This window comes from Ornithodoros turicata, chromosome 3 (assembly GCF_037126465.1).
Source record: "Ornithodoros turicata isolate Travis chromosome 3, ASM3712646v1, whole genome shotgun sequence".
Lineage (NCBI taxonomy): Eukaryota > Metazoa > Arthropoda > Arachnida > Ixodida > Argasidae > Ornithodoros > Ornithodoros turicata.
This window is the reverse complement of record NC_088203.1, coordinates 4,262,661-4,285,465: the sequence shown is the minus strand read 5'-3', so window position 1 is coordinate 4,285,465 and position 22,805 is coordinate 4,262,661. Positions and strand designations below refer to the sequence as shown.

Sequence of the window (22,805 nt, the reverse complement as noted above, 5' to 3'; positions counted from 1 at the left end):
TGGCCAAAAATAAAACCCGAAAAAGTCAGGCCCTAAATATATTCTGTAGAAGACGACAGGAAAACACGCTGACGGTGTCGTCTGCTAAGTGTCGTCTGATACATGCGCAGTACGCCACTCCCGATATTCCGCACCGTGTGAGCGCTCAACATAACATGGGGCGGAACTTTTTCTTCCACTAGAATATTCTGTGAGGACGTTGCTCGTGTGAATACACGGTTTGCTCTCCACAGGAAGATACTAAGGCTGCGCATATACTAGTATTCAACCTTTCGAATATGAATAGAATATTTTCAGTACATATTCATATTCGATTCGACAGTTTCATATTCATGGCTTTCAAACAGATTAAATATCTTCGGCAATGAATGATGAGGAGGAATGATGACGAATGATGGTGACAGCTTGGAGTAAGTCTCACATGAGTCACCCCTCCTCGTCTGATTGAGATATTTGAATGTTGCACCTGAACAAAGAATCAGCGTAGGGATAGTCCAATTCCAATAGTCCATATCTGCAGTATTCGTATTTGATTCATATTAAACATTTTTACTATTCGCACAGCCCTAGAAAATACCATATCTTATTTTTTATTATCTCAATAGTATCTGCTGTATGCTGGGTAATATGAGAAATTGAACACATAAGTGGTGAGAAATAACAACATCAATAATGAATTTTTCAACGGTGACATGTGTGAAACATTTCCGTGTGACAAAATGCTATGTTCTTTTAAGTAACCTTTTAGTTTTAAGTAAGTTTTAAGTAGCCTTTTTAAGTGTTAAGTAACCGTGTTCTTTCAGCACTCAGTGACTCTGTCTTGTAGAAGCAAGCAATCTACAACAACAGCGCCTCAACAATTAACATCTTTCACCTACGTAGCCGCAACACCTGGAAAATTTTGCACGAAAGCAATCTTACTTCAAGGACACCATTCCACAGTGTATGATGAACCAATTCCTGTCTGGTGTACGGCACTGCGACTCCTTCGCCGCCATTCCTTGCTCCCTCTGTCCTTGGCGTCGACACCCCCGTCGTCTGCTTCACGTCCGCCTTCTGCTTCATCCTCGTCGGAGCGTAGCTCGGCAGCACGCACAGCAGGTTCATCGACAGGTTCAGGTCGCGCAACCTAGGTGCGCTCCAGATGTCCACGGGGAGACACTGGACCTTGTTGTTCGACAGGTCCAGGAGCTGCAGGCTCGGCAGAAAGAACAGCTTCGCCGGAACGCCGTCGAGCCGATTGTCCTGCAGGTGGATCTCTTCCAGGACAGCGCAGGAATCGGGTGCAATGTCGGGCAGGGAAGCCAGCTTGTTCTGCGAGGCGCTCAGCACGTGGAGAGAGGGAAGACACTGAAAAATGCACTCTGGAAGCTCCTCCAGCTCATTGCTGGACACGTCGAGCCGTGTGACGGCGCCGAGCGCGGGCAGGCGGACCTGCGTTGAGAGCTTCAGCTTGATGTTGTGCACCATGCTGGCATCAATCAGCCACTGCTCGGATAGTTTGGTCAGGCAGTGTTGTCCGTGCCAGTTGACCATGACTGGCGTGTTTGGTAGAAGTTTGGCCGCGAACAACGGACCGGAGAGGGATTCTAGTGCCGTCTTGTTGATCTTGTACTCGGGGTCCTTGTGCGCCTTCAACGCCAGAAGCTTTGAGATGAGCCTGTCGTTGTCCCCAGACGCCAGCGCGACCTGGAGACCGCGACAGTCGTCGTCTCGAGCTCCGTGGCGGAGCAGCAGGTCCACCATCGGACCGTCCCTGTTGGAACAGGCTTCGACGAGGGCGGTCGAGTGGACGCCCTCGTCCCGAACGTCGCGGATGGGCAGGTTCGCGCTCGCGCCGGCTTTCAGGAGAGCGGCCGCTATCGCGTACGACTTCTTCTTCACCGCAATGTGGAGCGCGGTCTCGGTCTGGTGGTTGCAGTAGTGGTCGACCGTCAGTGGAGAAATCTGGACCTCCCGCGGAGGCGGATCGCCTCCAGAGACCAGGTTCAGCCGAGTCATGATGGACTGGATCCGGGTCTTGGGCCGCCCCGCTCCGCCCTTTTCAACCGGCTCGTCATCGTCCGCCGCCGTCAGCACCCTCTTGGCCCACACGCGGAACTTGAGCAGGCTCTCGACGAACCGCTGGTTCCCGAGGCAGGAGGCGATGTAGAGCACCGTCTGTCCCGTCACGTCGCTCGCGTTGATGTCGAACGGGAAGCTGTACTCCCACTTGCCGGACGAATCGAAGAAGAGCTGTTGAATGGAAGAGGGGTACGTAAAGTTGAGGAGCAGCTCGAGGATGTTGACGTGGCCGCTGAGCGCGGCTGCGTGCGTGGGGAGCCACATTTCCATCGTCGTGATCTGTGCCAGTTCGGGGAACCGCTACAATAAAAATAGAAGAGGAAGAAGGTTGATAACGACGAAGTATATATCAACATCACGATTAAAGAAAAACTGCCTCTCGTTGCTTTATTGCGCGGGCCAAAGATCTGCCAAAATTACGGGGATTTATTTATTATTATTACTATACTACTTTCAGTTATTATTGCTACTTAATTATTATTATTATTGCGTTTAAAAGGTAACCGAGTTACGGCTACACTTTTCAAATGCAACTACAGGTTTTCCCGGCGATTTTAATCCAAGTGCCAGCTAAATTAATCCATGCCCCATGAAGTTTGCATGGCACATGGATTAATTTCGATGGCGCTGGGATTAAAATCGGCGGGAAAACCTGTAGTTTTAGCTTCGGTTACCGAGTTAAAGTTGAGGTACCATATTTAAAAGTCATTGCGCTGTTTATGGACGAGCTAATAAAACTACAAACTACAATAAAGTTTGTTACCTTACGGCCACCCCGTATGAAGCAAAGCCGCAGTAAATACACCTTACAAAATCGTTATTTTAGAGATCACGGTGTCTAACCCGCAATTATATAGCCGTGTGCTCTTTATATATCAAATTCGTTGGAAGAAACAGGTTAAACCCTAAAACTTCAGGCTCTAGTCATACTTAAGCAGTACTAGTTGATTACTGAAGTTATCTTCAGTAAGCTCTCAATACTACAGTCCAAACACCTTTGTTCCCACACTCAAATGTAATTCAGTCGGAACACTACGGCTTTTTTGTACAGCTGCGGAAACGGTAAAAATTACGGAATCGAATCCTGTCCTTGCTGCTCACCTGCAAGAGTATTCGAACGATGTCCTTCCAGCCATAGTAGCAGGCAATGTACAGTGGGGAGTATTTTGTTACGGGGTGAAACCTGCCGTCTGCTCCATGTTCGAGAAGGAGGTTTACTATGTCAGTGTGGCCATCTTCGCAGGCCCTTCACAAAAAGAAAAAAAAAAGGACTAGTAGGAGTGAAGTAGATGAAGCTACGGAGGGAGCTCACTTGTAAAGTAGCGTGTTCGATCCGCCGCTGATGCTGTTGATGACGGACTCCGCCTCGGATCCCAGTTCGTGTATCATCTGTCTGGTTTTTTCGAGGTCGCCTGAGGTGCATGCTTGCCACAACCCTGTAACCAGCTCAAGAAATTCAGAACTGCCAAAACTGAGAGCTGAAAGCCGAAATATTCGTAATATTTGGTAACGGGTGACTTGGTGTTCTATTTGTTAAGTGTTTTCAGCATAAAGAAAGCAACACAAAAAACATAATGGAAACAAGCTGGTACAGCCAAGCTGCTGGTAACATTACCCATGAATCTCTCCTGCCTCTGTTGTTCCTGTTCATCTAAAAATGTAAAGAGAAAGCAATATGTAGTGATGTAGTAAATTTAGAAAGAAAACGGCATGAAAGGATAAAAATATTTTATTTCATAAATTATTATTGTTAAAAAAATTGTTATTCATAAACTGGAAAAGTAAGGAGCGAAGAATTTGAAAAGTGCCAAAATGCTCTGCTCAGAAACACCTCAAGGTGGCTAGAACACAATTTATTTCAACATAAAAGTACAATGCAAGCAAGATGCTGCAGATGCAAAGGTGATTACGTTGCTACCTCATTCACATTTATATTGTTGTGTGGCAGGACGAAAGATGTAATCTATGTACTGCCACAGTTCTACACATTAAATCCATTCAAGTATTTTAAATTAATTGCCAGTTTTACTCACAAATATCTTTCTTCTGGTGTCTTACAATAACTTAGCCATTCAAAGAAAAAAAAAAAGAAAAATTTTTCAGCCCACCTGCAGCAGCATGCAGGAGGTCCACCACGTCCATAAACCCCGCCCGCTCCGCAATGTCCGTAGCCGTAAGACCTTCTGCATCCCTTGCCGTTACATCCGCCCCGTAATCCAGCAAGAGCTTCACGGTGGAAACATTTCCGAGCTCCGCGGCAACGTGCAACGGAGTCTGAAAGATACGAACGCGGAAGAATTGAATGCCACGCGACAGCACTTTGTATGGACCGCATTTCAGTAAATACTGTCGTAAATATTAAAGTCGGAAGCCAAGCCGGGCTTGGCTTGTGCGATGGTTTTAGTCATACGGGATCATGGTTGTAATCATACGGGATCATGGTTTTTAATCATACGGGATCATGGTTTTTAATCATACGGGATTATGGTTTTAATCATACGTTTGCAGGAGAATTAATGCAAGAGGGAAGCAGACGACAAGGATGAAGACGAAAATTATTTTCTTCCTCACAATATTAGAGAAATTGAGTCAGTTGAGGTCCAGGTTGAGCCTTGTACTTCAGTGCACGTAAAAAGACCTGGTCTCACACAGTTTTAACGACGATACAGAGATCTTTTGATCACTGATTCGGTTTTATTCCACAGATTTAAATGATGAAAAGTTTAATACTTTGCTGCTGCTATGTCCGATAATATGTTTCTCTTTGGCAGTGCCCAAATGACATTCAATTTTAAGTGTGCCATGGGAGGCATAACCTACCTTCGCATGAGCACGAGATCCGCATGCAACGTTTGGATTGGCTGAAACACGCAAGTTTAAAGGCGTCAACGTATTGTGTCACCCTGCAGCCCATTTCACTCTACACATCGAATCTCGAAGCGACAATTCGCAATAGCTCACCACCAGTCTGAAGTAAAACCCGTGCGCAGGTCTCGTCTCTATTTGTGGCTGCATCGTGCAAGGCTGTCCGTCCGAACATGTCCGCAACATTGATGAATTCAACCTGCGGAAATATGGTGAACGGGAGACGACAGATGTCGAATATGTTGAGCACATTTAGCTTCACGAATCCAAACAAGGCAGGCCTTTTACGGTTAATACTATAGATCACCGTGTACCTGATCACCGTTCAGCAGGTCCTCTAGTAACTCAGCGTTGCCCCACAAAGCCGCTTGATGCAGCAGCCTCCCAGGGTATTCTTCGTGGTCGACATCATGGGCCATCATGAGCTAGAATTCAAGCAACAGACAGAACCGCGATACCTCAATTCCACCGCCTCTCAAAATGCTGATGTGCTGTTAAACTGCGAAAGCACATGTTATGGGCGTCAGAACATTAGAAAGCGTCCAGAAAACAGATAGGGTCATTTCCTGCGCGCACGGAAAGCGAATCCAGTCCGCAAGGACGCACCGCACGCTTAACTAGCATAGCGAATCGCATTTCCTATTGTTTTCTGAGGGAGAAAATCAGCAGAGCGTGCAATAAAAAGCGCAGCTTGCTCACTTAAGTCTCGTAATCTAGCGATCCTTTGCAATGATATCGCCCAGTCGAACGGGGGCGGTGTAAACATATGCATCTTGCCAGGGAAGAGCCACAAAGGCACAAAGAAGAAAGGTACATACGCTGGTCCCTGCAAAGGCCAGTGTGCGACGGTCCGCTTTCTATCCATGTGGAACCGTTTGTGTTTCAGAAACGATCAACATTTCGACTGCGAGCACAAGAACGAGCGCGTAGACAACGCTGCCATGATTGTTGACGCCTCTAGAGGGCACCAGCTCCGAAAAGACGAAATCACCGCCATTATGTAGCCCCGCGAAGTTTGGTTTCGGTTTCCTTTCGCTGCCAGATTTTATTGACAGTGGCGTCACTATAGGGTGGTGCGGTACACACGGGGTGATGCGACAGAAGGGGGGAGGGGAGAGAGGGGGGATGACGGTGCTCCCGCACCGGTGACGCCACTGTTTCAGAGTCCCGAAAGACTGGACAGTATCAAGAACCAGGTTAATATGCAAGCCTGGCAAACCGAAATCCGATATCGACTCGTACCGTCCTATCACAGTACAAAGCAATCTATACAAACTTTTTGCCTCCATCCTAAACACACGGCTCCAGAGTCACTGTGAACACCACCAGATCCTCAGTGAAAACCAAAACGGCTTCAGAAGAAATAGACGAGGGAGTGACAACGTCTTTATCCTCACGCAACTTATCGAACTCTCAAGGAAAAGAAATGAAGATATGTTTGTCGCTTTCCTCGACCTTGAAAAAGCTTATGACGCTGTGGACCATGAAATTATGTTTGGAAAACTAAGAAAAATTGCGTTACTCGACGACGAAATAACCATGATCCAGAAATTATATGAAGATTGCGCAACTACATATCAACTGGGAAAACACAAGTCGAGTCCGGTGCAAATCAAGGTCGGTCTAAGACAAGGCTGTCCTCTCTCCCCAACCCTTTTCAACGTATACATCAACGACATGCTGAAACGCTTGCAAGACGAGGCAAAGGGAATCACCCTAAATACCCTGTCGACCACAGGACAACCGGCTGAGACAAAGATCACGGCGATAGCTTTCGCCGACGATATTGCTCTTATAGCACCGTCAAAAGAGGCCCTACAGCATATGCTGAATATATGCTCAGAAGAATCGGAAAAAGATGGCTTCAAGTTCAGCTCCTCAAAAACATTATGGATGGCTTTCGGGAGCACACAGCCTGACAACACACCTCTCACGCTCCAGGGTCAACAAATAGCGCACACTCAAGAGTACAAATACTTGGGAGTCACCCTCACCGACAGTGAACAATATCTAGAGCAACATGAAAGAAACATCCTAAAGCAATCAAATAGACTAAAAGGACATGTCTGGAACTTAGCAAGGCATGCATACAACCGATACAGCGTGGGTAGGCAACTCTGGAAAACGACAGCAGTGCCGGCTCTCACCTATGCGAATGACGCCATCGTACTCTCTCCGGTCACAATCAAGACTCTAGATCGTCACCAACGAGAGCTGGGAAACTGGGTGCTAGGAGGAAATTTCGCAACCGCAAATGCAGCAATCCAAGGGGAAATGGCGTGGTCTACGTTCGCAGCGCGCGATGCAAGATCAAAAACTCATTACCTAGGGCGCCTTATCCACCTACCAGAATCAGCATTGGTAAAGAAGATTTTCCAACACATTCGCTAATGCGGTCTAAAGTCTAGATGGATAGCTAAAATCAACCAATACGACAAAAAGTACAGTGGCGGAACAAAACGGCAAACAGCACGCAACGAAAGAGAGTGGACGAAGATTACAACCACAGAAATAAACAAAATCGAAATAGACCTGGACAAAGAAAGCACGGAAGAAGCAGAGTCTACAACATTAAATGAAAAACAAACTGCAACCTGAGCCCTGTGAAGACTACAAAGGAGATAGGCGAAGCGCCCTCCTCTTTCAGGCCCGCACCGGGTGTTTGCTTACAAATGTCCGAAAAAATGAAATATTTGGGAATATAGACCCCACATGTCAGCTCTGCGGCAAAGCAACAGAGACCCTCCAACATATCCTTCTCGAGTGCCACAGGCTAAAAGAAATCCCACTAGAAATGGAGTCGACAGATACCGGGGGCATCGAGGACAAGCTGTACCGCCAACAAACCGAAACCAGTGCGCCGCAGCCACACGACACGGTCAAGAGGATACAGTGCCGCCTAGTGAAGTGGGAGCGACTTAAACAGGCAGCAGCGAACACAAGTGGAAGTGACGTATCGGCAAATGACGAGTGACTATTTTGTTATTGTTTTTCCTTTCCCTTTCTCCTTTCTATATCTTCTACTTTCCTGTGCACCTGTGGACTCCGTTTCTTTCTTTTTTTCGGAAGCCTGCCCTGTATCAAAAGGGATTAGGTGCCACTACTACTACTACTATAGAAATCTTTCCAGGAATGGTACCGTTTTTGAGCAATATACTGCTCCGTGACCGGTAGGCCGACACTGTCAAGAAATTTTTTTCCAGGAACAGTATTGCAATATGGGAAGACCAGCCACATGACTTCCTAAAAGGTCTCAAAGCAACAACAAACTGCATGCTCCGAGGAAAACAATCAAAATCACGCAATAACTAAGCAAAACGTCATTAGTTTACAATATATCACTCAACAGAATCGCGCTTGTCTGAATTTCCCGCGGTAAATGCCTTTTTTGGAGGGAAATAAATGTTACGTAGGACCGCCTGGGATCGGCCCAGAAAACAAAACAAATGCGTCATTGAATATTTGTAGAGTCTTAGCAAGTAACTGAACAAGGTAGTATTTCTCATCCCGATAGCTATACCTACCGGGACCGGCACAGGATGTACCTGAATGACTCTCCACGGACAATCCGCGAGTGTCATCCTCAGGACATTCTGGCAATACACATCGAAGGACGAGGATGTCAGCGAGGATGTCAGCAGAACGTTTGTGTTCTCGAGGGAACCGCGAACTGGGTGGTGTTCTGCACTGAGGTGTAGAAATACTGAACGCAAGCCCTAAGCGAGACACTTAAACGAGACTAGGAAAATCCAGGAGCAATGTTGCCCGGCGACCGCAAGGCCGAATTCTAAGACTCAACCGCAGGGAGAGACGTTGAAAACATAGACATGACTTGGATGTATAGGGTGCAAGCAGGGGCGGATCTAGAGGGGTGGGGGCTTTCTCCACACCAAAGCAGAATGAAAATCCTGCTCAAATCCTCCGGTGACCTGTAGGTGCGAGGAGTACGCTTCTTGCAAGCACGACATTTGGTATCATGGCGATGATCAAGCAGAGCGAGAATGCGTAGAGCATGTTGGTTGGGACCGAACATTAATTGTGGGGAACGCACAGGAACAAAAGGCGATCTCCCCTGTGCGTTCCTCCACCATGTTCATGATCTAGCAGCTTGCTTGGGGCAGTAAAAAAAATGTTTTCAGCGCGACCTGCGTGTTAAAAGGTGGGTGCTGCTTGCTTGCGCTGGATGCGACCATGAGTCCTCGGTGGGCTTCACACGGAACAGTGGAGAACATGCCCAGACAGCACCTGCAAAGACAGACCTACAAATATTGTCGTGGAAGTTGGTTGTTCTAAGAACTCAGCTACGGGAGTGCCTTTTGCTTTTTTTTTGTTTGTTCCGTGTTAGCGCCGCGAAGCAACTGTGGCGATGAGCGGCGTACAGACGTTGGTACGCGTCCTGGGCCGACCTCATTGGGAACTGTGCCGACATGGTGGTAGGATTCGAACCCACCACCTCCCATAGCCTTCAGCACGTGACCTTGGCTACCACCAACGAGCGAGGCAGCTCCTCTTACGTTGAAGACAGTGCTTTTCTGCTGCCTAAATTATTTAAGATTAGAAAAAAATCTTTCTTTACGAAATTCGACCGTTCGGCCGTACTGCGAGACATGGTCCAGCGAGGCGGACCTCGTTAACAAAGGCGCTCTCATCCGTAGATGATGAAGAGCAGGTTCCAGTGATCTATCCAGACCTAGAGTCACTAAATAGGGGTACAGAGTATCGCATTCCTTTTCCGCACCGGAGCCGCCGTTCGGTGTCCGCGATTGGGCCGATCGTGTCACGTGGTTTCTCTTTCCAACAACTCGCCTACTAGGCGACGCGGCCGCGCCTGACTCAAGATGGCGGCCTCGCTTGGCGGCGTGGCTCAGTGTCGCTACTCTGCTTCCTATTTAGTGACTCTATCCAGACCCACCCCCATCACCCCCAAATGTTTGGCAACGCCCCCTTTTTTTTCTGTGTACTGTTACAATGTAACTGCACAATCATCGTCATCATCATCATTTTTTTTTCTTTGCAACAGCCCCTCCTTTGCTCCCTTTTGCTCCCCTCCACCGCGTACGTGGATTTGAACATCGGACCTGATATGAATAATTATTGAACTAGTCCGTCATAGCATACCATAAGTTACAGAATGCGCCATAACCTGCTTTCGATTAGCACGCGGTGACTTACTGAGTACAAGTCCACACGCAAGGGCCACGTAATTTTGAGTTGTGTTTAAAACAACAATTGCACGAAGACGTCACTATCGTTGCAACCCACGAAGATAATTGTTTTATTAGTAAGTAGTTTCAGTACCGTGTTCTACACCGCGTTTCAGTCTGTTGCAAGACCGCCGTAAATGCCAGAACAGCCATGCAGAAGGAAAACCCGAGCTCAACTAAACTAAACTGAAGATTTATCGCTCGCGCGCTTTGCTGCGCTGATCAGGGTGGCAATGGTGCTGCGTGCTGCAACAGTGCTCCTCCTCTCCCCTAGCGAGGTCGTGGAAAACGAGGAGTATGGTGCGGAGAGGGGAAAAAAAAAGTCACCATTGAGTAAAGTCCGGGGATCGGGCGTGGAAGTTTTGGGCACAGTCGAGACTGGGAGGTACCCGGGTTCGAATCCCGGTGCCGGCTGTGCTGTCTGGGGTTTTTCCTGGGTTTTCTTCAGACGCTTTCAGACATATGTCGGCACAGTTCCCCTAGAAGTCGGTCCAGGACGCACATTCCCCCAGGGCGTGAGTCGTGACGTTGCCCACATACGTGAGGCCGACAACAGCAAGCCCTGTCACCACCCCCACCACCACCTTGGGCACAGTATGTGAGCGACAGTCAGGTGAGAAGAAGGGAAGAGGACGCTGGAAGCATCGTGATGAATGGGTGCGGATGTGAATGACTGAATGAATGAATGACTTTACTGTGCGCAAGAGCCTTATGCCAAGTATGCAGGTCTGAGGCATTCGGTAGAAACTGTCTTCACGACCGTTGACGAGAAGTGTGAAATGATCACGTGTCTTTCGGATGGCTTGGTACGGGCCATTGTATAGGGATGGTTGAAGGGATTTCTTCACGGCATAATACCTGATGAACACGTGGTGCTCAAGTCCTGGTCCAAGTGCTCCAAGTCCTGGTGTTCATTGGTTGTGAGGCAATTTGAGTGTTGAGTACAGCCTGGGCGAAGAGCGTCCGGTATGGCGGATGCGAAAGATGGGCTGGAAGATTGGCGGAGGACCAGACAAGCTTGCTCACTGGGGAGACGAAGAGTCTTGCCGTACACCATTTCTGCCGCGGTGCATCCGAAATCTGGTTTAAATGCGGTCCAGATACCAAGGAGTGCAATGGGTAAAGTCTCGGGCTATGGTATTTGAGGTGCACGGAAGGCCACTTTGAGCTGACGATATGGAGTCGTTCGACAATGCCGTTCGATGCAGGATGGTATGACTTGGTGCGAATGACCGAGGATGTAAGGTCAGTGAACAAGGCAGACTTAATTTGGTGATTTCCATCCGTGTTGATGATGAACGGTGCAACGGGTGATTCATGCATTGACGGGCGCCATGACGACAGATCCGGCCGGGTTTCCTCCTCTACAAGTATCCATTCTTTCACTTCTGCGCGACCATGATATTGTTGCCGATGCTGATGTCCAGAACGGTGCGGCGCTGACTCACACATGGATACTTTAAAGTGTAAACGAAGCGTAAACGTTCATTCTATTCGCAAACTAAATCCTCATTGCCATCACCATCGGGGCACCTGGTCGCGTGTCGGTGCCTTCCCCCACGCGGGCACCGCACCTCGAGACCAGAACCATGACAATACCGGTAAGCCTCCTCCGTGAACTGTTGCCGTTCTTCCTCCATTTGCATTGTTTGCTACATTCACCTGCACTGTTAGGCAAAATTAGTTTATGCTGTTCAAGTTCCTTGCCTGGATTTTTGCCCGGTCTCTCCAAGCATTCCACCTCGAACTTTTGCTCGCGCTTGGAAGCAACCGCCATGGTTCCAGGAGAGGTCAGGGATCCCGACCCGTCACCATTCTTCCTGTTCTTGCAGGTACAATAATGCTACCGAAACATCAATTATGAAGAAGTCACAGCAGGAAGGTCAGCCGAGGCCATCCTCCCTTCGTCCCGAGGATGAAGACCTTCCAATTATAAACGTGACTTCAAGCCAACTCACTTTGTATCAGCAAGCCCGGCCTAATCCATCCCAGCCCACCCGCGTCGTCAAAAGTTCGCCGGGCTCAATATCACCCGAAGTGCAAAGTCCAGAATGGAGCAATTTCGATCCTGCTTCCGGGCCGAGCGGTGTCAGCAGCCCAGACCTGGCGGCCGTGTTCAAGAAGAACCGTCAGTTGTCGGTGATTGTGGACGACGCATCCGTGTCCAGCGTCCACCGCACGGAGGATGTGGACAGACCCAACAGGTTAGGAAGACAAGACAAAGTGATAACGCACAGTGTAGAGTAAAGTTGTGCTAGCTGTGTCCGCTACGTGTTACGTAATCACCAAACAGCACGAGTTCGGGGAACGGACTTGCCTGTCCTCGCGGTGGACTGATTGCTGGTGGAGCAAAAATTTATATTATCTCTCGTGTGCAAGTTCTCAAGTATAGTTTCATGTCTCGATATCTTTTGTAGTTTAGTATATGTGCATACGATAAAATCTGTTTAATGTTAGTGGTAGAGGTTTCGGTACGAAAGCAATAAATATGATATATCAGTAGTATGCATAGTCTTGGAATTGTCTCGGTTTAATTGCGAGGCATGTTGCGAACTTCGAAAGGCCGTTTCAAGTATGTGGGTTGTCAGCATTTTCCCTACAAGGTTCGGCGTCGAATACACTGGCGAACCATTTCGGGGCTTTGCACAAGCTGGTGCAAAAAAAATAAAAAATAATAGGGTATAGGGCGAATTTAATAGGGCAGTGGGCATCCATAAAAGTGCGCTAGATGTCATGTGAATAGTCACCAATGCTGATGAACGATATATAGTGTCTGTGGAGTGAGAGGTTACCGAAAGTGCGTTAAAAAGATCCATCCAAAGCCATCCAAAAAGTCTGATGAAAGTGTCATTTTACCGAATAGCGCGAAAGGTTTTGATGTATGTAATTTGTTCCCAGAAAAAGAAAATAATGAAAAAACTTCCATAAACATGGCTCCGCGCGATCACCCTTAACTCGCCACTCCGTGTATAACGAGGAGGCGGGATGATGCCACGTCACCGATGACGTCACAGGGAGAAGGCGTTCTGGTTCGCCGGTCAGTTGGGGTCAGCGCCTTGTCCCTTTGCCGCCGTAAATTCGTTTTGCCAGTTCTCCCGGACAAATGGGGATAGAAAGAGCGGCCGAATCATGACCGAGCCAATAGAAATGCTTTTTCGAAACCTCGAACAGCCGAGTAGCAGACAGTGGAGTAACAGAACAACATTTCTCTGGACCAATCAGTGGGCGTGATCCTTGTAGCGTCAGCGCGAGTCCCAGGCAGATCACGGGCTGGTACTGCTCTCCATCGCCGTTGCGCACGATCCCTTTTTGCGCCGTACTTGAAATTCAATTTCTGCGATAATTATGTCTCTGTGGTGTGAATTACTTCGCGTGGTGTATCTTACTGGCCTACTTAACAGTTTTATGGGAAGAAAACGGTGTTAAAAATTACCTCTATGCTATTTTAAAAATTGTTATGTTATCGGAACGATACGCGCATACGCAAGTGTCCGACAGGGGCGTAGACTACCTTGTCCATACTAGTGTACTACTTTTCGCCTCCGGGGGGAGGGGGGGGCAAGTGGGAAATTTGCCCCTACCCTTCGTTCTTACTGTCCGTTTTTAGGCGTCCCTTCCGGCGGGCTCAGGGGGCCGCAGACGCCGGCGCCCTGCCTGCGACGACTTTAATACCGTCTGGTCCTTAGAATGCGTTCAAGAATGACAATTCCGTAGCGTTCTCCGTTCAGTCCCTGAATTATTTGTTATACTTAGGCGAAAGGGACAATGTACGCAAGCGCCCAGATAATATACGGGACAAGGTTCTGCGATAGTGCTAGAGAAAACTGGCATATATCACATGAAGTACCGCGCGTTTCATACGTTGCGTCCGTCCCTGCACTCTTAAAAATTAACTTCACCTCATAGCACGCTCCTAGCCAACCACTATCTCGAATGATATCGTTATCTGCCCTGATTTGTTGAAAACGGGGTGCGTACGCCATTTCTGTGACACTTATGCTGTTCATAATTGTCACAGAAAAGGCGTACGTCCCGTGTTTTCAACAAATCAGGGCAGATAACGTTATCATTCGAGATAATGGTTGGCTAGGAGCGTGCTATGCGGTGAGGTTCATTTCTAAGAGTGTGGGAAAGTGTCCTCCTTGGCCAGGCGTGTATGTATGTGGCAGTGAAAAAAAAATGTTTCCCTAACAGGCCGGAAGACGTTGCCGATGCCCTCGTCGCAGGAGGCACAATTGAAGATAATAGGATAGATGAATCTACAGCAAGGGGTAGCGGACAACCTGCTGATACTAAATCGGGTCAGGAAGAACGGCAGACAGTAAGGCAGCAACTAACAGGGGCTTACCACGAGAAACTCGAAGAACTAGATCCACGCTATCGTGTTCAAGCGGGTGGTGCCGTCGAACCATCCGGGCCCCGCGTTGCTCAGCCTTGGAAGCGGGCCCGAGATCGGTCATGGATAAAGCGACCAGAGGATGCAGTAGCGCCACAAGCCAGAGAGCCTGCAACAGTGAAGGAACAGTTAAGCGATACGATCATGAAAGGCCACGCAGGTCGTGTGGCAACCCTCAGGCAACAGTTTATGGGAGCGTACCACGATCAGACATCAGAAAGCGATCAACGGTACCGCGTGGCCACTTCCGGTACCGCTGGGCCATCGAGGTCCGTAGACCAAAGGAAGGAACAACCGTGGAAGCGCGTAGAGTCCTGGACTGGTAGGGCAAAGGCAGACGAGACTCCTTTGCCTGAGTCTGCGTCTACGAGGCAACAGCTGGTTGGTGCGTACCATGAAGCTCTCCCAGAACTTGATTCACGCTACCGCGGCGGGACTTCCGTTTGCTCCGAACCGTTTCCCGAACTGAAGAAGCAGCGCCCTTGGAGACACATCTGTGACGAGACATCCATATATAAGGAAAGTACGGATGTAGCCCAGGAGAACGATCGGGAGTCAATACAGCGGACTCAACCATCTTCTGTCAGACAGCAGTTAACAGGTGCATATCATGAGAGACTACCGGAAAAGGATTCGCGGTACACAGTAACAGCATCGGGTACAGCTGGGCCAAGCACTTCCGCTGACCTAATGAGTGAACAGCCCTGGAAGCGAACTAAGAAAGACTCATCATGGATTCGTGAAAAACGTCCGCATGACTCTGACAAAGGAGCTCCCGACGAGCATCTGCCGGCTCGTGCAGTCAAATCTCCATCTCTCAGGCGTCAGTTAGTGGGGGCGTACCACGAAATCCTTCCGGAGCTGGACCCGCGTTACCGCGTGTCGACGCCTGATACAACGGTGACGCAGTCTGGCCCCGATGGAATATCGCCAAGGAGACGACAGGAGGACTTCCTGGAACGTGCCCCTGTTGGTACCGGACAGCCTACACTTAGACAACAGTTAAGTGGTGCGTACCACGAACAACTACCAGACATGGACTCACGGTACTGCATAGCAGCGTCCGGAACAGCAGGACCAAGCGCATCTTCTGAACTGCAAAGAGAGGTGCCCTGGAAGCGCGTCAAGAGGGACACGTGGGTTTGCGAAGAGTATTTGGGAGCGCCTGCAAGAGATCGAACCTTCGCACAAAAGGAACTGACGGACGAGTCCCCATCTTTGAGACACCAGCTAGTTGGAGCTTACCATGAGTCCCTTCCAGAGACTGATTCACGTTATCGCATGTCGACGTCTGATACCACGAAATTACAAGAAGCACCTGGTCAACTTTCGAGACCCGCCAGGTATGACGTGCTGGAGGGTAGCTCTGTCGGTCCAAGGTTTCCCTCGCTGAGGCAGCAGCTAGCAGGTGCGTACCATGAGACACTACCGGATATAGATCCACGGTATCAGATTGCAACGTCCGGTGCAGCGGGACCAGTTGTCCCAGCTGATGTAAGAAGTGAGTTGCCTTGGAGGCGAGGCAAGACGGATACATGGACTCGTGAAGAACATCTAGCTGACGCTGCCCAAGGGGGTTTCGTTGAGCAGCAGCAGTTCGATCTAACTGAATCGCCACCTGTCAGGCATCAGCTAGTCGGAGCGTACCATGAAGCCCTTCAAGAGGAGGATGAGCGCTATCGTGCACGAGAATCTGCCAGCACGGAACCTCGCATGGTTCCAGAAGAAATTCTCGGATTGCTCGGATTAACCCCTGCCAGACCTTTTACGGTTAGACAACAGTTAACCGGAGCGTACCACGAAGACCTGCAAGATATGGACCCGCGATACAGCGTACAAACTCCTGACACCGTTGAACCGACGCCTTCTGGTGCTAAAATGGGAATACCATGGAAGCACACGTCGCTCCGTAGGCCCCACGTAGGGCCAGTTGGCCCTGCCCAAGCTAGAGAGCAAGCATCTGTGAGACAGCAATTGAGCGGAATAATTAAATCGTTTCTTGAAGCTCAGCAGATGGATGAACGGCACAGCCAGTTAGCTCCCGAGACAGCTGAGCGAGGGCTTCGGGACAAGAAGACGGAACCCCCAAAACGGTCTGAAGCGGAACAGCTGGCAAGCACAGAACCAGGCGAGACTGGCCCGTGGTACCGCAGCGAGAGCTGGGAATATGTCACTCCGCCTGCGGGCGCCGTATCGTACACTCAACCATTAACAGCACAGAGACTTGAAGAATCTACGGGAGCTGGTCAAAGGTACCGTATGAGAGCAGTGGATGAGTCGTCCTTTGAACATAACGAAGCAGACGAAGATGAACGAGCAAGCAGAGTAGCTGGAGCTTCGTCAAGGAAGGTCTCCGGAGTAGAACAAGAACAGGGTGGCGCAAGCATGCAGAGATCGGCCCGCGATACGCAGCCTTCGTCTTCAGATCGTGATGCTGGGAAGGTTGAATGTGTCCTGCAGAACGTTCAAAGAGTAATCCGAGATATCAGGCAGGCAACCGATGAGACAAGGCGTGCGAGCCTGGGGACGACGATGCCGGGCACGAGCAAAAAGGCGCCGGGACAACATTTCAAAAAGAAGGGTCGGAAAAAGTTCAAGGGAAGCCCGAGCCTTAAAGATATGTTGCGAACATATAAGTCTGGTAATCTAGCCTACTCGCTGTCACGACCTAGCACCACACATTTCGATTCAAAGGCTACTCAGAGCGAAGATTCCGCCTCTGTTAAGTCGCCGAATATACTTTCCAGAGCGGGTAGCAAAGATCCATTCAGTCCAAGCACTGATGTCGATGAACATGAACCTCCTCAAACGCAGGCGATTTCCTTGCCGTCAGAGTGGCCCAGTCCTCGCCTAGCAAAAGAGAGTGTGAGCATCACTTTGTTGATTGACGCTATGCAAGGCGCTCGTCAACAGCAGGTAGGACAAAAGGAAGATGGAAGCACGTTCTTTTCCATTACCAACGAACCGTCTGTGACTGTACCCGAAGCAATCGTAGCGGTCTCCGAGAAAGTGGGCGAACCACTAACTCATCACGAAGTTGAGTCGGAGTTTGTTCAAGCGACCGAAGATGACGTTTCGGAACTTGTACGTTTCCTCAGTAAAGCCAGTAGCGTCTACGTGAAGGACGCAGCGGTGGAAGTCACCGATGAAGAGATCCTGGCGCTGGCAAGGCCAGAAACGGAGCTGACTGCTCCGACTGAAAGTAAAGCTGAGCGGGCAGCATCGCCAACTGACGAGTTGTTTACAGCTGTTGACTTATTCCCGCCAAGTCTTCAAGAAGAGGCAGGAGCTGAAAGAGTTGTACCGTATTCGATTGAAGAACCACCTCCATTTCTACCTGAAGCTGTCGGAGCCAGAGAGGAATGGTACAGGAAAACCGAACTGACGACTGGAACTGAGGTCGGTAGCCTCGAAATTCCTTCCGAATTCAAACGCCTCCTGCCTGCAGCAACGGAAGTTAGGCGCATACCAGATTATGACACGACTGCCAAGGAGAGCAAAAAAGGGGCTAGTGAAGACAAATCACTCTCAATGGAAGTATCTGCAGGGAAGCCTCCGCCGCGGTTAGAAGATGTGACGAGGGCCACGCCGTCGGACGTCAGCGAACTCTTCTCGAGCACAGCGAGAGGTGATGCCGAACCTTCGAAGAGAGCTGAACGTTTTGAGGCGCGAGCCGGACTTGCAAGTTTAGGTAAAGCGGTCTCTGCTCCAACTGTTTCTGGTCGAATGACTTCCGTCGAAACCGATTTTTCGTACGCACAGCCGACGGACATTTCAACAGCAGTTCATGAGCCGGAAACAGCCACAAAGGATTCAATGGAGAGCTTTCCGGTTGAAGGCGCAGAAAAAACTTTTATAGGGAAGGACATCTCTCGGTCCGTACGATCCCTCAAACCCAGTGATGTATCGAGCACTACCTCGCAAGGCGGTTTCTCCGACATATCCTTTGATACTGCGTTGAAGGAGAAAACTGTAACCTCAGCTGACCAATTCGCAACAATCCGGTTGTCCGAGGAAAAGTTGCCCGAGGAAACCGACGAGACCAGCAAGCAAAGGGCCATACGCATGCAAGAACCTCACTTGAAAAGCACTCGACGCGACAGAAGTACCGAAGAAGAAACGTTCTTCAGCTTCGACGTCGACTCTGCGACTAAAGTTACGAGGTCTCCGTATTCGCCCCAGTTAGGTGTAGCCGCTGTCGAAAGTTCCAGGTCATCTCACACTCAAACGGAACCCAGGCAACGGACCAGGGAAAGACGTGACACGAGCAAGAGCGTCACCAGCTTATCGTCCAAAGAATGGATGGACAAATTTTTCAAAAGGCGCGGCAAGAAAGGAAAAAGGCGTACTTCGGCGGTAATTGAAGCCGTGACCCCTTTGAGAGACACGAAGATCGGTGTTCAGATCGAAGGCTTGGAAAGCAAACCAGACAAGGGCGAAGTTGCCGCCGGTACCGAAGTGGACCGTGCCAGCGCCTTAGGAGAAAAGGAATCCACTGACGTTGCGGTTTTTACCTCCGAGAACGATGTCTTCCTTGTGGCGAGGTCCTCCGCAATTGAAGTGCGAGTAGTAGTGTCTCACGAGCCATCGACAGAAGGTGAGGAAGACTTGAAAGGACCGTCTGAAAAGGCTTCTGGTCTCCCTGGCGTTCCTCCTGCTGGGATGTCTGCCTCACGAGAAGGTGTGGTCTTAGAAAATTGCAAAATTTGATATTGCTATTGCATACGGCTGCTTTCCCCCCCCCCCCTTTCGCTTTAGAGACCACGCAGATGGAAACGGCTGAAGAGAGCGTTATTCCTGAAAGGGGTGCTAGGCAGGAAAGTTCTGCCTTCGTCACAACAGAGCGAGGTGAGTGAAGCCACCGATTCGACAACCAAAATGATGTTTATGTTTTATTCGAACCTGTAGTGCATTCTGCGCACACCCGTGGACATTGGGTTGCATCCGCGGGCACAGCAGGGCTTAGTTAGAGTCACTAAATAAGCTACGCTTCAGAGTATCGACACTGAGGCAAAAAGAGCCGCCATGTTGTTTCGGATGACTCCAGCCCCACCTCTATTTTGGCAGTAGAAATAGATGAAGGTGAAGTTCAGCAGTGGAAGAAGACAACACTTCGAAGAGCGCTAAATGGATGGCGCTGGAGGTCATCCGAAACAACATGGCGGCTCAGTGTCGCTACTCTGAAGCGTAGCTTATTTAGTGACTCTAGGCTTAGTTATTCCACACGAACACACTACACTCTTAAAAATGAACTTCACCGCATAGCATGCTCCTAGCCAACCATCAACTCGAATGATATCGCTATGTGGCCTGATTTGTTCAAAACGGTAGGCGTACGCCTTTTTTGTGACACTTATGCTGTTCATAATTGTCACAAAAATGGCGTACGCCCCCCGTTTGCAGCAAATCAGGGCAGATAACGATATCATTCGAGATGGTGGTTGGCTAGGAGCGTGCTATGCGGTGAAGGAGTGTAGCGCTGCCTTCCATCACGAATATAGGTGTTCTGGATTTCATGTTACGCAAATGAGTTCTACGTGCTTACATTTTCTCAAGAAGCTTTTTTCAAGTCTTGCGCTCTGACGGCAGGAAATGTACCCAGAATGCGCTCCACCAGCCCATTTTGGGAGGCGATCCAACATGTTAGGTTGATCTCAAGTGCCACATGCTTTCAGGTTTGCATGATCATCTTAGATGTTATTTTTTGACAGCTATATGAAATAGTTATCTGAAGTAAACTGCTTCTGGGTAACTAGTCGTTTCTCACCACCCATTTTGGCCTCATATTCCACGTACACTCTTAAAAATGAACTTCACCGCATAGCACGCTCCTAGCCAACCATAATCTCGAATGATATCCTTATCTGCCATGATTTGTTGAAAACTGAGGCGTACGCCTTTTTTGTCACCCTTATGCAGTTCATAACTGTCAGAAAAAAGGCGTACGCCTCCGGTTTTCAACAAATCCGGGCAGATAACGATATCATTCGAGATTATGGCTAGCTAGGAGCGTGCTATGCGGTGAAGTTCATTTTTAAGAGTGTATTCGCACCCCACTCGTTTCATGAAAAACTTATTGCACCACATAGTACGTGGTTGCCGTTTGGCTGCCTTTTGCCAATGAGCACCAATTATATATAAATCAATCAAGTACTCACTTTATATTGCTTGCTTGCTTATGCTCGATAAAACTAGACGAAGGCTTACTTTGTGATGTCATACACTGTATTTGCGTGGAGTTCGTTGTACTTATTACGCTTAATTTCATGGGCTTCGCATAAAATGAGCATGTTTTCGGTGATTTTTCATAGAACTGCAATCCGGTCGCTTGCAGCCATGCTTCGCGTTGCTAACACGAAACTGTCCTGAATGCAACCCTGCCAATTTTCGCCCAGGAGAAGCTACTGCGGAGAAAACAGACGAGGCAGTCTTCACTCTTGGCATAGAGACATCTTTCGAAGAAGCCCAAGAAGTGCAGTCTGAGGCGGACATCCGGGGCGCAACGTCCGAAATCAAGCTGAGAGGAGTGCGGCGCCTCAGCCGGCAGACGTGGAGGGAAACAGTGCCAACAGGAGAATCCGAAGCTTCTGTTGAAGTTCGAGGACAACTATCCAGCTCCTCTATTGATCGACTTCGAGATATTCTAGGTCCAGCGCCACTGACTTCAGTCGTTGGTGTGCCGGAAAGAAGAGCTGAGGACCATTTAAAGTACCGAATGGAAGTGAGGAAAACACCTTCAGCAGTGCATGTTGATCACCACATGAAAATGGAGGGCGGAGCTGGAGTCGGTAAGCAACCGCCCTCAGGTGGAGAAGAGCCGTTGGTGGAAAAAGCTAAAGTCGGGAAGGGATTACCTTCGGAAGCAGAGGAAACCGAAGAGCGGGAGGTGCAAGCCGTTGTCCACGAGAAGCCTAGTGTTGACGTTGAAGGACTTCAAAGAGAAGATATAATAGAACTGGCAGAACCCGTAGTCTTGGTTGACGAAGCAACCGTTCTCAATGGGGAAGCAATAATACGCGAGCTTCAAAAAGTGGTGCCGAAACTGCCACCTTTTGAAGAGGTGAAAGTCGAAGTAGAGGTACAGAAATACCCTTCAGAACTCGAACAGGCGAAAGAGCCGACTGTACAGGCGGTCGTCAGCGAAGAATTGGACTTCGAAGAAGTACCCGATGATGACGCTTATCCAGACCGTGCCGACGTACTCGAAATAACACTGTCCGGCGGTGTTCCAGTTTCACATGACGTGATTGCAGTTCCACAATTGGAGATAGGGAAGAAATTGCCTTCGGAGGTAAAGGAAGTCAAAGACGCAGACACAAAAGCCAGAGTCCCGAAAAAATTCCTACCAGAAATGAAGGAAGTCCAAGAGGCAGCTCCACAAGCCGAAGTCGAGAGGGAGCTGCTAACGGAAGTCTTGGAAGTTGAGGCCAGGGAGGCAGTTCCAGCAGTCGAAGGCGAGGCAATGCTTGCTGGATTAAAGGAGTTTCCAGAGGAAGATGCATACCCAGACAGCGCAGACGTGCTCGAAGCAACGCTCTCTGGCAGTATCCCGTTTCTTCCTGAAGTACCACAACGGGAAGTTGAGAAGAAACTGCGTAAGCACGTTGAAGAGATCGAAGAGGCAGCAATTGAGACAGCCGTTGAAGGAGCTATCATAGCGGAACTCCAGGAAAAGGTACCAAGGCCGGCACCTTTCGAAAAACCAGTCGAAAAGGAGGCGCCTACGAAAGTAACGGAGGTATGTATCAAAGAAGTTGCTCCACAGCCAGAAGTGCGTGAAGAATTACCCCAGGAAATAAAGGGACTTAAGGTCTTGGGGAAACTTCCAACAGCCAAAGACATAGAAGTACTTGAAGGATTCAGGGAGTTGCCGGAGGAAGACTCCTACCCAGACCGAGCAGACGAGCACGAAGGCAACGCTCTCTGGAAGTATCCTGGTTTTACCTGTAGCCCGTACGGGAAGTTGAAGAGGAACAGCCTCCGGGTGAAAAGATGGAAGAGGCGGCTCCAAAAGTGGAGAAGGAATTACCTCCTGAAAAGATCGAATTAAAACAGGCCGAAGTGGAGGCCATTACTGGAGCACCACCTCCAGCCTTTGATACAAGAGCCATTCAAACAGGAGAAGCCATCATAAAGGAACTCCAGAAGAGAACACCACATCTGCCTGCTTACGTAGAGGGTGAGGTGGTAGCCCTCGTTTGATGAAGCAGCAGTTCTCAAAGGAGAAGAAATCATACGAGGGGGGGGAAAAGATCGGAAGTGGGCGGCTCCAAAAG

At 49.2% G+C, this 22,805-nt stretch overlaps 2 protein-coding genes across 6 annotated transcripts in view; one reads left to right on the top strand and one right to left on the bottom strand.

Moving 5' to 3' along the window:
* Window positions 1–5,889, bottom strand: part of LOC135387855 (leucine-rich repeat serine/threonine-protein kinase 1-like) — a 31,186-nt gene extending 25,297 nt beyond the window's left edge. For all 4 annotated transcript variants that reach the window (XR_010421258.1, XM_064617018.1, XM_064617019.1 and 1 more), the window contains exons 1-9: window positions 5,748–5,889; window positions 5,244–5,354; window positions 5,026–5,128; window positions 4,885–4,925; window positions 4,173–4,338; window positions 3,680–3,715; window positions 3,377–3,500; window positions 3,166–3,310; window positions 922–2,364 (exon numbers count right to left, since the gene is read on the bottom strand). Coding sequence is in view for 3 of the 4 variants with exons in the window: in XM_064617018.1 (XP_064473088.1) it covers window positions 922–2,364; window positions 3,166–3,310; window positions 3,377–3,500; window positions 3,680–3,715; window positions 4,173–4,338; window positions 4,885–4,925; window positions 5,026–5,128; window positions 5,244–5,351 (2,166 nt within the window). In the remaining variant the exon portion in view is untranslated. The remainder of the gene's footprint in view (window positions 1–921; window positions 2,365–3,165; window positions 3,311–3,376; window positions 3,501–3,679; window positions 3,716–4,172; window positions 4,339–4,884; window positions 4,926–5,025; window positions 5,129–5,243; window positions 5,355–5,747) is intronic.
* Window positions 5,890–11,651: 5,762 nt separating this feature from the next.
* Window positions 11,652–22,745, top strand: LOC135387854 (uncharacterized). 2 transcript variants are annotated; one of them, XM_064617016.1, is made up of 5 exons: window positions 11,652–11,734; window positions 11,966–12,337; window positions 14,328–19,210; window positions 19,288–19,377; window positions 20,925–22,745. In XM_064617016.1, the coding sequence occupies exons 2-5, from the start codon at window positions 11,994–11,996 to the stop codon at window positions 22,577–22,579; spliced, it is 6,972 nt and encodes a 2,323-aa protein (XP_064473086.1). In that variant the 5' UTR covers window positions 11,652–11,734; window positions 11,966–11,993; the 3' UTR covers window positions 22,580–22,745. The 2 variants fall into 2 exon arrangements, with proteins under 2 accessions (XP_064473086.1, XP_064473087.1); XM_064617017.1 differs by lacking the exon at window positions 11,652–11,734 and having other exon boundaries at window positions 11,742–12,337.
* Window positions 22,746–22,805: the final 60 nt, after the last annotated feature.